This window comes from Protopterus annectens, chromosome 1.part1 (genome assembly GCF_019279795.1).
Source record: "Protopterus annectens isolate FY-2018-M chromosome 1.part1, PAN1.0, whole genome shotgun sequence".
Lineage (NCBI taxonomy): Eukaryota > Metazoa > Chordata > Ceratodontiformes > Protopteridae > Protopterus > Protopterus annectens.
In genome coordinates this window covers 420,631,997-420,646,645 of record NC_056726.1, presented here as the reverse complement: position 1 = coordinate 420,646,645, position 14,649 = coordinate 420,631,997, and the positions used below count along the sequence as shown (strand labels likewise).

The following is a 14,649-nucleotide window of genomic DNA, read 5'->3' as shown; positions in this document are numbered from 1 at the left end:
TGAGATTGCTCTGTATGCCAGACAGAGGTCACCTCTGAGGACTCTGTAGGAGACTGAGTAAAGGGACAGGGCTTTTAGCCTATCTCTGTAGGGTAGATGTATGAGGCCCTGGATTCTCCTGGTGAGGAATCTCTGTGGTCTCTCCAGCTGCTGCATGTGCTTTGTGAGGTACATGCTAAAGGGGGCATTGTACTCAATAATTGGCCTTATAGGGGAAGACTACAGGGATGTTATGACCTCTTTGTCCCTGGATGAGATACCCTTACTTATGACGTGGGCCATTTAGAAAGCTTTCCGTACAACAGAAGCAATGTGGTGGTCAAAAGTCAGGTTGCTATCAATCTGGGTGCCCAAATCCCTTACTACTGGTTGTATATTTAGGACGTTGTTATTAATGTGGTAATGTGTGGGGACATCACTCTCCCCAAAGGGGATGATCATTTTTTGGCATTCAGCTTGAGATCATGTTTCTGGCACCAGTCATTTGTTTGTGTGAGACCCTCTTGGAGGACGTCCACATCACTTGGGGAATTGATGACTGTGCCCAGCTTGCAGTTATCTGCAGACTTGGTCAGCCATAGCCCACTGATTTTGACCTGCACTTCAGAGAAGTATATCCTGAATAACAGAGGCCCCAAGACCGATACTTGGGGTACGCCACTCATTACGGGTCTACTGCTTGAGGTGGCTTCCCCTATTTTGATTAGGTAGGTTCTAATTAGTGAGCCAGTTTGCTACCCATCTGATAACATATAGATTGATGCCTAGTTGAGAGAGCTCATCTACTATGCCCGACTGGGGAATAGTGTCGAAGGCTTTGGCCAGGTCAAGGTAGGCAGTGTACACCATCTTCCCCTCATCCATGGCTTTGGTGACTGTCTCAAAGAAGTTGACCAGATTTACCAGACATGACCTCCCCTTGACAAAGCCAAACTGTGTGGGGTCGAGTGTTTGGAGGTTGCCAATGTTCCTGTTAATGAGGTCCATGATAATCTGTTCCATGGCCTTGCAGGTCAGGTTAGATAGGCTGCTGGGTCTGTAATTTCCTGGATTGGTGGACACTCTACCTTTGTGTAAAGGGATGACAGTGGCTGTCCTTTCCTCAGCTGGTACAAATCTGGTACTCAGGTTTTGGTTGAATAGGGTGCTGCAAGTTCATGTAGGATGCAGCGTGGGATGTTATTGACATTTAAATCTTGATAAGTGCATATTTCGGTATGGGGATAAGAATATATTTGTCATTAGTCAGATGGTTTTCATGAGTAAAAAGCCAGGTTGTTTGTATGCAAAACTGCTTAGTCACCTTTTCTGTATGGTTGGCAAAGTACAGATCCAGAGCGCATTAGATACCAGTGTATCTGAAGTTAGAGACCTGTCGAACTGGCAAGGTCAGTGGGTCAGTATATCCAGTGCAGTACTGTTAGCCAGATTCTTGGGTATGTCAGGGAGCATTGTACATATTTATTTATGGTAATTTGCAGTTTTGCATTGCATTTGTTTGATGACATAATAGTCAGTTAGCCTGGTTAGTCTGTCCTTTATGTACAGTTAACATTCTCTCTCTTCCCCTTCCTGCTCTTCTATTCCTTACCTTTTCTCAGCTCATCCTGCCCCATTGCCTTTACACCACCCATTCTGTATTCTTTCTTTTGAGTCTACATCCCTATTTGTGAAGAAGTGCTTTCACAGATTCAGGGAATAGTTGGCCCTTCAGTCCGCTATGTGTTCCCCCTCCTCCCCTTACTTCCTCTACAAGGTGACCTTTTTGTATCTCTCTCAAATGATGTTGTACACATGTATCACTGTCTCTATTGGTCCATAGTCATATGAGCTCAGTGCCCCCTAATTTTTGATCATACCCCTTTGGCTTCATCCCACGTATCCTTCTAGTGACTGTTCTCTAATATTTAGTAGCATAATGACCCTTTCCTTATTTGGCCACCAGAACTGCACACAGTAAGGGTAGCTGACCTGGGCCTGGCTGAATAGGAATATTATTTCTTCTTTGCTTTTAGAGTCTTTTCCTCTGAGAGTACACCTCAGTGTTCCAGTAACTCCTGGCAAAGTTCTGCTGCTCATGGTAGTCCAGGTGTTATTAAACATTCCCTGATTCTGTTCCTACTATGTCATCACACCAGGGTTGCTATGGCCCAAGTGCAGTTCTTCTACATTTTCTCAACTTGGCCAAGGCTTTTAACAATATTCCCAATGCAGGTATTATTGAAATGTTAGGCAAGTTTAATGTAAAACTCCACACTGTCTGTTGGATTGCAAATTGGCTGTCCATTAGATCCCGTTGCATTGTAAATTGGATGCCCATTAAATCCCAAGTTGTGAAAGTTGCTGGTTCCCTCTTGGAATATAGATTTGTAACTAGTGGCATTCCACAGGGATCAGTCCTGGGTCCACTCCTGCTAACCATTTATTTTGCAGTCAGTATCCCAGAAGTGTGGTTGACCAAGATTGCTGATTACTGCAAACTGGACATTGTTATCCACTCATCCACTGATACAAAACAGTTCCAGCAAGGGCTGGGGTGTGCACATACATGGTTATTAAAATGGTCTCAATCTAAAAGAAAAGCATTTGGCAGAAAGGTTGTTCTCACCTCATATGTTTCATATGGTATTCTTCTTCAGACAGATACAGTCATAAAAAAATGAGGTATTTAATATGTGGATACTCGCCTGTCATTCAGTCATTGTTACCACCACAGTTAGTAAATTTTTTATATTTGGCCCAGTTTATTTCAAAGGGAATGTCTTGAATATCCAAAGAATTCATCCTACAATGGTACACTTCATAGGTTGGTACTAGGCTGTCAGCCCTAGAGCCTGTATAAGCCTAGCCATAACAATTCCCTGGCTGTTTCTTCCCACACTATTTACTTCCTTGGACCCCTGTCTAACAGGGCAACTGATGTGATCCCCGGGGTGAATTTCCTTTCTCCCATCCAATCGTCAAGGTTCCTTTTGAAGAGGGCCAAAGAGGCACTCTGCTTGACATGTATGGGCAATTCCAGAGTCTGGGGAGTCTCTGGGTCAGGAACCTATCCCTCCAGCATGTTTTGTTTATTGTGATGACAAGGTTTAGATACCTGGAGCATGTGGCTCTGAGGGATTGGGATTTCTTTAAGTGTAGCAGGTCCAGCAGCTCTGGGTTTGACATGGCCTTGTATGTTAAGCAGAGATCGCCTCTGAGTAGACGATATGTGACAGTGTATAGCTGGAGTTTTTTAAGGCGGTCAGCGTAGGGCATCTGCTTTAGGCCTGTGATTCTTTTAGTGAGGTATTTCTGTGGCCTTTCCAGTTATTGCAGATGTCTTGAGAGGTGCATACCAAATGGGGAGTTGTATTCTATAATGGGCCTTATCAGACCCATCACTGAATACAGTGTTGTCTTTGTTATATACAAATTCAAGAATATTGCTCCACTGGAAAGGCCCAAAGATTTCTAACCAAGAAAATTAAAAATCTTAAATCCTTCCACTACCCCAGTAGATCAACACAACTGTCCTTATACTCAGTAGCCTACAGGTTGCTGCATGGTGACCTGTCTCTCATTTTTTGAGCTATGAAAAACCCTGCCCTGGTTCACCTCCTGTTCCTTCACAAATCAATTGCTGTACAAACACCTGACTAAGGACATAAATCTGCACCAACAGATAAACAAGACTCTGTGGAGAGAGAGAGATTCCTAATTCAAAGTATTCCTAGCCTATGGAGTAAGTTACCACTGCAAGTCAAACAAAGTACTGTCTTGGCTACCTTTAAGGTTATTTTTGATAAATGGATGGGTAGATACAAAGTTTCACCAGAGTTATAATGCATGGCCCTGCTTAATTTGGGAGATGAGCACTGTTAAGTGCTTGAAAAGGGTGCTAAGAACTTTTACATTTGTCTGCTTAAGGGTGTAATGGCGTAGCATCTTACAGGCCCAGTAATCTGTTGCCTAGTATGCTGCTGTTAGTTCCTGTTTCTCTGTACTGAACCTTAATTGATGTCTTTTTGTCTAACTGGTCAGTCTTTCCATGTCCTTCCATAGACTTTTCCCCCATTAGAATTCCTCCAGTATTGCATTTATTTTATCATCAGAGGAGGAGAAGTTGATGTTAGTCTCTTTTCCCCTCCTATACATCTCTAATGAACACATTGAAGACCTACTTACTGAACCCAAGACAAGACCCTTCCTTATCCCACTAGTGCTTCAAATTATTCCACTATCATTCCTTCCTTCACAACCCTTTGTGTTCTGCTCCTCAGCCATACTGCAGTCCAGCTCCTCAGTGTTGGTCTTAACCCCCATCCTCTACAGTATTCATAGCAGGTTCATCTACAGAATTCAGCCAGGGACCTTAGTGAAATCCATGTAGAACACGTACACAGGCATCCCCCTGTGAAGCACTCCTTTAACCCAGTTTTTAGACTGGTTCAGGTACTAATGACAACTCCTTCTGGCCATAAACTTATATTCCTTTTTTGTGATCAGGAAAGCAGTCAGCCTGTCAATAAGGATTTTCACTTGAGTTATCTTGCTACAACTGTTAGAATAGCAGGCCTGTAATCCTGTTTTTCCTGCTGCTCCTTGTACAGGGATGCCACTGCTGTGGTCTTCCAGTCCTTGGTCACTTCTGTACTGACCAGTTATCTCTTGATTTCCTTCCAGGGTATGGCCAGCACACTGACTAGATTCCTGGGGATACTAGGGGAGAGCCTGTTTGGTCATTGTGTTTTATTATTCTCTGTGACAATGCGTTCATTTTGTCACTCCTCCTTTCTGTTATGGTGTTTGCACACTCTGCTGTAGTTCCCTCTCAGCACTGCACTTTCCTTTCCTTTTTCTTCATGAAGACCAGAGCTGAGTAATCATTTGCTTCCTCCATTTTTCTCTCTGTCTTCTATGAATTCCCTTTCATCCTTAATCAGCCATCTCAGCCTGCAGTGTCTGGCCTTCCTTTCCTGTTTTCTGAAGTTGGCATAAACATTTATTTTCTTTTTGTTGAGCCCCTTTTGACTTTTTCGTCTTCTGTCATCACTTCTTTTAAATGTGTTTTACTTGACTTTCTGTCTTATGGCACCCTTCCCTTCCACCTTTTGCATACTTTCTCTCTTACCTTAACTATTAGCTTCACGTTTCAATGTGGCCACATTGACATGTTTCTCTTTTTCTCAAACCCATATTTATAGCCCTAATTATTTTTCATCCCGATCCTTTTCCTTAAATTATTTAACTTGTTTATAGTATCCCTTCAGTACATTAATGCATATCAAAGGGAAAATTATTAAGTCACACATTTGTAGTCAAGATACATTTCCTCATAAATGTATTTGTGCTGTGTTGCTTGCCTTAGTGTTTTGGTAATAGTTCTGTCAAGTATGTGATCACTAAATCTCAGGAAAAGGTATGAATATGCACTTTATTTTGAACAGCATTTTGCTTTTTTTTCAAGTTATGTGATCTTGAAGTTAATGTAACTATATGTGTATGTGTGTGTGTATATATATATATATATATATATATATATATATATATATATATATATATAGGGATATAGGTACAAAATACTTTTATGTGTAATCTTTTTTCTTCTTCTTTTAGCCAGTTTACTTTTCATGGTAACAGTGTCAGTGTGTTTAATTTTTTTGTTTTGTGTTTCTTTATGATATAATGGATGCATTGCTCAGGCCCTCAGTTTGCTTCAGCCCCCAAACTCATCTTTGACCTTTACCCTAGTGAAGCATAGTCCACTACCTTGAAATCTCTCATCACCGTCTTTGGTTTCTTTTCCTTCCCTCACTGTAAACCACACAGTGGCAAGACCAGCACTGGGTAGTGGTGCTTTCACTTGCACATCCCTGACCTCATCTGTCTTGGTTATTTTTATTTTATTTTATATTTGTTAACAGGGAGTGTCTGACTGAGCCGAAAAGGCCCTTTTTCAGCAGAGGCCCGGGGAGAAAAGCTCCACAAAGAAAAATTACATACACATTTAGTTATTTAGACATGATCAGTATACACACAAATTACAAGAGACATGTTTTTGCAGTGGTATGCGGCACATAAACAGTTACAGTGGAGAGAACAAACAAAAAAATATTAATTTTAAAAGTAAAGGTAATTAATAGATTTGTGGTGTACAGCTGAAATTTGGAATATAGGTAGAATACATACGTAGTACACAGGTACAGTACATACATTGTAGATTAGCCAGTGTTTGTGAGTAAGATTGAAAACTATTATCAAGTAAGTGCTCTAGATTTAGTATGTATATGTTATCCGCTTTCACTAACCTGGGGAGCAGTCATTGCACTGACAACTTTGCTTGAGATGTTGCCTGATGAGGTCTTTAAAGGAGGCTTTGGATGATGTGTTTTGTATGCTAGTGGGGAAAGAGTTCCATTTTTAGCTACTGAACTACTATATAGTGCATCTCCAAAGCTATTGTAGCTGTTAGTGAATTCTAGTAGTAGTTTGCTTGATGATCTAAGAGGCCTTTTGGCTGAGTGATGTTCTACTAGGTATTTGAGGGAAGTCACTTATTGGGGAGGTAATAGATAGAATGACAGAGGCAGAGCTGATTGTAGGTTAGGAGGTTGGGCAGTTCAAGCCAGTGGAGCTGTCTCAAAGCAGTACAGTGATGAGTTCTATATGAGCAATTTGCAGCAAAGCGGGCAATTCTGTTATAGCAGGCTTCCATTTTGCTTAGTTCAGTTTTGTTGAGATTGGTCAGAATGGGAGATGCATAGAGTAGGGTGGATAGAAGTTGGGAGCGAGCAATGGCTCATCTTGTGTTATTGGTAAGAAATGGTTTGATACGGTAGAGTGACCCCAGTTTGGCATGTACTTTTTTAATAGTTAAGTTGAGATGACTATCAAATTTTAGGTGGGAGTCTATGGTTATTCCCAATAGCTTAGCCTATGCCACTGGAGCAATTGGAGTAGCATTTGTGGAGTAGATAGTGAATTGACTGTTAGTGTTTTTGTTAGAACTGGTTATAATCATAAGATGAGTTTTCTTTGGATTGAGGATAAGTTGGGCTTTGGTAAGGTAGTTTTCAACGTCAGAGAATGCTAGTTGAGTTGTTTGCAGGAGGGTGGGAATGTTTTGTGCAGCACAGATTAAGGTAGTGTCATCTGCATACTGAATTATAGATGCATGCTGTGTGGATTTATGGAGGTCATTTGTGAAGACTGTGAATAGTAGTGGTCCTAAGATAGAACCCTGTGGGACTCCTATAGTTATGGGCAGCTGAGGAGAGAGAATTTTCCCATTTCACAGCTTGGTACCTGTCAGTTAAGTAGCTTTGGAACCAGGTAAGAGTGGAATTTGATAGATGATATTAGTTTAGTTTGTTTAGCAGGATTTGGTGTGAGACTGTGTCAAATGCTTTTGACATATCCAAAAAAAGAGTTGACACTTGTAGGCTTTCATTTTTGAGACGGTTTACTGTGTCTGTGAAGTAGAGGAGGGCTGTAGTGGTACTATGGGCAGGTCTGAAACCATGCTGAGTAGGTGACAGGATGTTGCTGTCTAGGAGATAGTTTAGCATCTGGGTATGGATGCATTTTTCTAGGATTTTGGCCAGGGGGGAGAGTAAAGCATAGTCCTTAATCCTGTGGTTAATCCTGTACCCAGAACTGTACCCTTTATGGTATATTCCTGCAGAAGCTGACTGAACCCATTGTAATCCAGTGGGTTATTCACCTTTCACTCTATTTCTGCCCTGACTCACAGCATCTCCCAGTCTGCTTCTGACAGCTTTAGAACACCCATGAGCAGTGACACCAAGTTTTGTTTTTTTTCTTAGGAAATACTGGTAAATTCCATTTTTCTGACCATCTGAGAATTGAAAAATCATGGCATTTCACAGAATTTGTCAATGCAAGGCATTGAACCAATTCACTACAAGATGTATTTCTGCACAATTTATTGTTTGTAATATTGCCACCTTGCATTATTGAGTACTCTTTGCCTACAATCTATTTTAGTTTTCAAAATATATAGATACTGATAAAAGTTATATTGAAATTACATTTAAAAATCACGTGTAAAATTCCCAGATTTCCCCTCACAAAAACAGAATTTCATTTTTTGAAAACCAAACACCAGTGCCTCTGTTCATGAATGGAACCCTTTTCCTGCACTCACTTTATTCTGTTTCCCTAATCTGTCATCCTGCTACCTTTGTTTGCATGGGCCCACTACACTATGTTTATCCAGTAGTGGTTCCTCCTCTTTCCTCTGACCCTCACAACTCCCTCCCCTTAACGAGATAGGATTCCTCCTACTCTTTGACTTCACATTTGGTACTTTTCTTGCAAAGACCACCATTCCCCCATCTCTGCCTTTTCTGTCATGTATTAATTTGCATGCTTTTGTACTCATTTAATTTGACTATTTGATGGCATCACAGCAGCTTTTAAGATCTGCTGTATTTTGGTGGCAATTGCATTTTATTTTTCGTAAATAAGGAACTCATATTTAGGGGGCGGTTTTACTTTTGATAAACCACAATAGCAAAAGTACATGTCTGAAGCATGGTAGATCATTTGTGCGTTAGTAGTAGTTAATAATGCAGGGAGGTTACATGCCTGCCTGCTTTTAATTTCAAAAGTAAGGTTTTCAATTAGGTTTAGCAGTAGTGAAATGTCATCAGTCTTATTTTAAAGTAGAGATGACACACGTACACATCTCCTTAGGTTACATACAGAGCAAATTTAATGAGGAAAGGTTTTACAGTTTTTCAAACAGTTTGTAGTCCGATGTCATAAAAGTGCATACAGGATAGTCTGAAAGAGTGCATTTGATAAGGGTTTGGGAATATTTTACTTAGTGGAGTCTGACCCAGCTGTAATTGCACATTGACTGAAAAAACACAGATGACAGAAAACTTGTTAAGGAAGGTTCCTCCATTTCTGCTGAGATGGAGGAACCCCTGATTTATCATATTAAGTAGGTTGGCAGAGGGAGCACAGCCCGCTTCTTGGGGGGGGGGGTTACTCCCTTAGAAAGACGTCATGTCTGTTTTGTTGCTGACTGTTTTCAGCTGAGGTGTACTTTTGACTGGGTGTACTGTTGATCAGGGGGGATTTGTGGTCATTTTAATTGTGGGTAACTTTTGACATGTTGAGGCTAAATAAAATGCATAGACCTATATGTATGCTTGATTTTATTTTAGTTAATATTAGTACTGTTATTATTTTTCTTCTTATTTATTTATTTGCTAATCACATTAACCTCTGCTGGGACTGAAATGAATACCTCACAGAGGTTGAAGCTTACTTTCAGACATTCAACAAACATTACATGTTTAAATGGACCTAGGTGACAGTTTCTTCTGCTGTAAGTTCTGGTCCAACTTTGCTACCTCAGAATTTCACTGGTCTTTATCCAGTACAGTATTATATTGGGTAGGAGTGTTCATTACAGCAAGCAGATGTGAATAACAATCATGGGTTAAAGTACCATCATTTCATTTGTCATTTTTTATTTGTTGTCCTGGTCAACCTGCATAAATCATTTTGTGTTTTGTTTGACATTTATTGGTTTCATAGACACTAACATAGTATTTTTTGTTGTTGTCACTTGAAATGTGTGTGATAGTAAGTGCATGTTAACATTGCTTTGCTTGTTCTGATACCTCACATTAGGGGAAACTTTTGACCGTCAAGCCAACATACGGCGGTCTCTAATACACACAGACAAAGTGGTCAGACGGCCGAAGAAAATCAAAAGGAGAAAGACAATTACAGGTGTCCCAGACAACATCCAAAAGGAACTAGGTAATAACACTTTAGAATTATACGCTGCTGTCGCATCACTTCCCTTTTTTTTTTCTTTTGTTAAGTCTTAAAACTGTGTAGTAATATACAGACTTTCAGATTAAATGTGTTGTATTTACAAAGGATTCTAGTTTCTTCTTTTTTGTTGTCCTTACCGCTAGTTGACTAACTCCAAACACGTGAGGGTCTCTCCAGTGCTGATTAGTTCCCTTTCATTCCCTGCATAAGAGCTGGTTTACAAGGGTTACCAGAGCCGCAGTGCTGGTACAGAGCAGAGGCAGGATTTTTGTATTTTATCTTTATTCTATTAAATCTCCATAAAATGCAAGATTGTAATCTCTTCAGATCCCCACGGGTAGATAGATTCCCTTGGGCAGCATGCATTAGAACAGAACTGTGCCACATTTTCCATTGTCACCTGTCTGCAGTACCTGTGTGTAATTTTCAGGGATCACAGTAGAGGTGAGAAGTCTCTTATCCTCCCTCTTTAAAAGGCAAGCTGGCTATTAGTTGGTCACCCCTCTCTGCCTTGCCTCTGTCCATAAACCGCTAATCATAGCCAGATCTCTAACAGTGTGCTTAACACTATGCCTTGTGAGTTCTTGGTCAGAAGGCACATTCTGTCTCATACCTTTTCACTGCCTTTAACAAGGTGTGTTTCTTCATATTATTGGGGTGAGGAATGCTGTTGTGCGCTACTTACACAAACGTCAAAACAGCTGTTACCACACATATACCATATCCAGTAAATGAGGAGAAGGAGACAAAGTCCTGTCTTGAAGTCTCACTGCATCAATGTTTTCTGTAACTAGCAGATGTGAGCATCTGGAGCAGTTTTTACATTGTCACAATCACATTTTCTTGTACAGGTAAATCATCTAGGAAATCCATTGAATGGTAGGAACTTTTGTTCTACTACAAAAAATTGTCATTTTAAGTGCAGCTGTTTGTTACAGATATTTTCATAAGTACAAACAAACCTATACAGATTAGTTTTCAAGGGACAGAGTCAGTCCACTAATGAGGTGCTTTGAATTTTCCACAAGTGTCAATCCATCCAATGCTGTAGAGTTGTATCTGACATCTGTAGCAACCCCATGAACAGCTGTTGTCATCCATAAAGTTTGCCAGGGAAGTAGGGATAAGGGGAACCTAATTGCCTCCATACCTCAATGATTCCACAGTTATCTCTCTGTCTCATGATAAAAGCTCAATTGTAGACATGCTTTAGGTTTCTTTTATCTTTTTCATTTGTCATTTCTTCATTCTGCTGCTTTTGCTTTAACGTTTGAAAATTTAGCATTTTATAAGTAATCTCCGTGGTATCCCCGAAGTCTCAAAACAACCCACTAAAGTGTAGTGGGTCTAAAAACAAGACAGTGTAAGAAACTTCCCTGTGTGGAATATTTTCTGTCCATATATTTCTAGTTAATCACTGTATATTAATCAGATCAGACAATAGTAGTAGAAGTAGCAAACGTAAACTCGTCAAGTCAAAAAGTAATAATAGAAAATATATAATTCTACAACATTACTAAGTATTCGAAAGTAATCCAAGCAAGGCAGTCAGTCTGTTTCCAGTCGAAAATCCTTTATTAAGTACGCAGACAAGCGATCCAAGTAAAACAAAAATAGAGTAATAATTTCCTCACAAGCTTTCTAAATATATATATACTTTTTATCAGGCATGGGAGTGGTTTATTGTGCTGAAAAACAAAGTGTTATTGGTACACATGTTAAATTCATATCCCTTCCCCCATCAGTGTGACATTCGAGCTGGTCCTGCCCTACCTAGTAGCTGTCATAATAATATATAGCCCTAATGTACTTTAATGGTACATCTTATTTAACCAAATTATTAAGTAGATTATTAATGATGGTAATAACAATACTAACTAATTATACAATTATATAGGTTTTTAGGGTTCTTGTACACAGACCTGAAGAAGTCTAGAAGGATGAAAGCGATCTTTGTTAACAATAGGTTATGAAAATAGAAACTGATTTTTACATGCAAAATGTATATGTATATATTTATATATAATTTTTGATCACAAAATGAACTAAGGTTGATATATTTCCAGCCATGTAGTATATTGCCTTGTATAAAATCACAGACTTAATAATCTACTTAATAATTTGGTTAAATAAGATGTGCCGTTAAAGTACATTAGGGCTATATATTATTATGACATCTACTAGGTAGGGCAGGACCAGCTCGAATGTCACACTGATGGGGGAAGGGATGTGAATTTAACATGTGTACCAATAACGCTTTGTTTTACAGCACAATAAACCACTCCCATGCTTGAAAAAAGTATATATATATTTAGAAATTATTACTCTATTTTTATTTTACTTGGATCACTTGTCTGTGTACTTAATAAAGAATTTTCGACTGGAAACAGACTGCCTGCCTTGCTTGGATTACTTTCGAATACTTAGTAATGCTGTAGAATTATATATTTTCTATTATTACTTTTTGACTTGACGAGTTTACATTCGCTACTTCTACTACTATTGTCTGATCTGATTAATATACAGTCATTAACTAGAAATATATGGACGGAAAATCTTCCACACAGAGAAAATTTAGCATTTTAAGTCTTCAGAGCTCTTGCATCTAGATTTTCTCCATGGAGCTCATGCCAAACTCCAATCACATCCATTTGATCAGGTGTATGACCTGGTCTGACATCCACCACACACACGCACACACACACACGCACACACACACACACACACACACACACACACACACACACACACACACACTAGACATATAAAGAAAGGTGCCTTTCTGTCTGTGTAAAGTCACAGAGGGGTAGGCGGATTAGCTCATTGTGGATGGCACACTGCTTTCCTGATGCCATCTCATGACAGACACTGGGAATGCCCTCTAATACCTTATGTCATTTCAGGTAAATAGTGGATTGTGTCCCTTATGCCTGATGTCAGGGTACATTGGATAGTGGGATATGTTTGTGATGTCATTCCATTTTTGACTTTATAATATTTCTGGTTTCATTCTTTGATGAAAAGTGGGTAAGGAATATGTGTTTCTTCCCTTTGACCTTACAGTGATGGATGGTCACCCGTGTCCCTCATACCTAATGTTATTTTCTGATGGACAGTAGATGTATTTTAGTGGCGTTCGAAAGACATGCGAGAATGGGAGTGCCTTCGTTGAAGGTTGGGCATCGAGCTGGCACCTCGGCACCATAAAAATCTACTGCCAATCATTAGCGGACCGGAGTTCCGCTGTGGCGACCCCTAACCGGGAAAAGCCGAAAGAAGAAGAACAACAACCGTGATGGAGAACAGTGTAATAAGCTTTCACAAAATAGGCAATAGGACAGTAACAACAAGCAGTATTTATGTTTATTTCACAAATTAAAGATGCCATTAATTGGTATTTACATCTGTATACTCAGATCTACATGTTTAGTTTGCATGATAAATGAAAGAATTCTGTGTGCCCATGCTATAACTAGGGTAAATAACTATTGGAAGCAAGGTACCAATAGTGTTAATCTTGTGAAACACACACAGAGCAGGTTCGGAAATTGTTTTTAAAAACTTTCTTAAAATAATATGCAAATACACTTTGTAAAAAGAAAAATATTAATGATTACAGATGAAAGTCCTTATTCCATAATAAATGAGAGAATTCCAAAGTTCAAAAAATAAAAATGTTTTAATCTTCAGTACGGTAGGTGAGCGCAATGAAAAGTTACATCTAGTGACTCCATTTTCGATCTTCTTCAGAATGTAGCAATCTTCCGTTGGCCAAGGCTGGATTAAAAAAAAAATCTATATTTTGTTTTCAGCATGCCATTAGCTACTCTCTTGTCTCAAAAAAACTCCATGGACTTGCTAGAGTGCTGTCCATTTTTACCACCCTCTGTAACTGAGGTTTGGGAATAAGGAAACTCTGTGACTCCCACAAGGTGTTCTCCTTTGTAACTGAGGTTTGGGAATAAGGAAACTCCGTGACTCCCACAAGGTGTTCTCCTCTGTAACTGAGGTTTGGGAATAAGGAAGCTCCGTGACTCCCACAAGGTGTTCTCCTCTGTAACTGAGGTTTGGGAATAAGGAAGCTCCGTGACTCCCATAAGGTGTTCTCCTCTGTAACTGAGGTTTGGGAATAAGGAAGCTCCGTGACTCCCACAAGGTGTTCTCCTCTATAACTGAGGTTTGGGAATAAGGAAGCTCCGTGACTCCCACAAGGTGTTCTCCTCTGTAACTGAGGTTTGGGAATAAGGAAGCTCCGTGACTCCCACAAGGTGTTCTCCTCTGTAACTGAGGTTTGGGAATAAGGAAGCTCCGTGACTCCCACAAGGTGTTCTCCTCTGTAACTGAGGTTTGGGAATAAGGAAGCTCCGTGACTCCCACAAGGTGTTCTCCTCTGTAACTGAGGTTTGGGAATGAGGAAGCTCCGTGACTCCCACAAGGTGTTCTCCTCTGTAACTGAGGTTTGGGAATAAGGAAACTCCGAGATTCCCACAAGGTGTTCTCCTCTGTAACTGAGGTTTGGGAATAAGGAAACTCTGCGACTCCCACAAGTTATTCTCCTCTGTAACTGAGGTTTGGGAATAAGGAAACTCTGTGACTCCCACAAGCCTCTGTAACTGAGGTTTGGGAATAAGGAAACTCCGTGACTCCCACAAGGTGTTCTCCTCTGTAACTGAGGTTTGGGAATAAGGAAACTCCATGACTCCCACAAGGTGTTCTCCTCTGTAACTGAGGTTTGGGAATAAGGAAACTCCATGACTCTTACAAGGTGTTCTTTTCCCAGGTGGGTCTTTGACTGAAATGTCAGGCTCTTACAGCACACCAACAGAATTCTGAATTTTGAAGGTCACT

At 40.0% G+C, this 14,649-nt stretch overlaps 1 protein-coding gene across 4 annotated transcripts in view; it reads left to right on the top strand.

Annotated features, from left to right (window-relative positions):
- The window catches only part of NHSL1 (NHS like 1), an 829,440-nt gene that overhangs the window by 730,013 nt on the left and 84,778 nt on the right, over positions 1 to 14,649 (top strand). For 3 of the 4 annotated variants that reach the window (XM_044075526.1, XM_044075551.1, XM_044075542.1), the window contains exon 5: positions 9,652 to 9,783. The exons of the other annotated variant lie outside the window; for it this stretch is intronic. In XM_044075526.1, the coding sequence (XP_043931461.1) occupies positions 9,652 to 9,783 (132 nt within the window). The remainder of the gene's footprint in view (positions 1 to 9,651; positions 9,784 to 14,649) is intronic. 4 annotated transcript variants of the gene reach the window in all.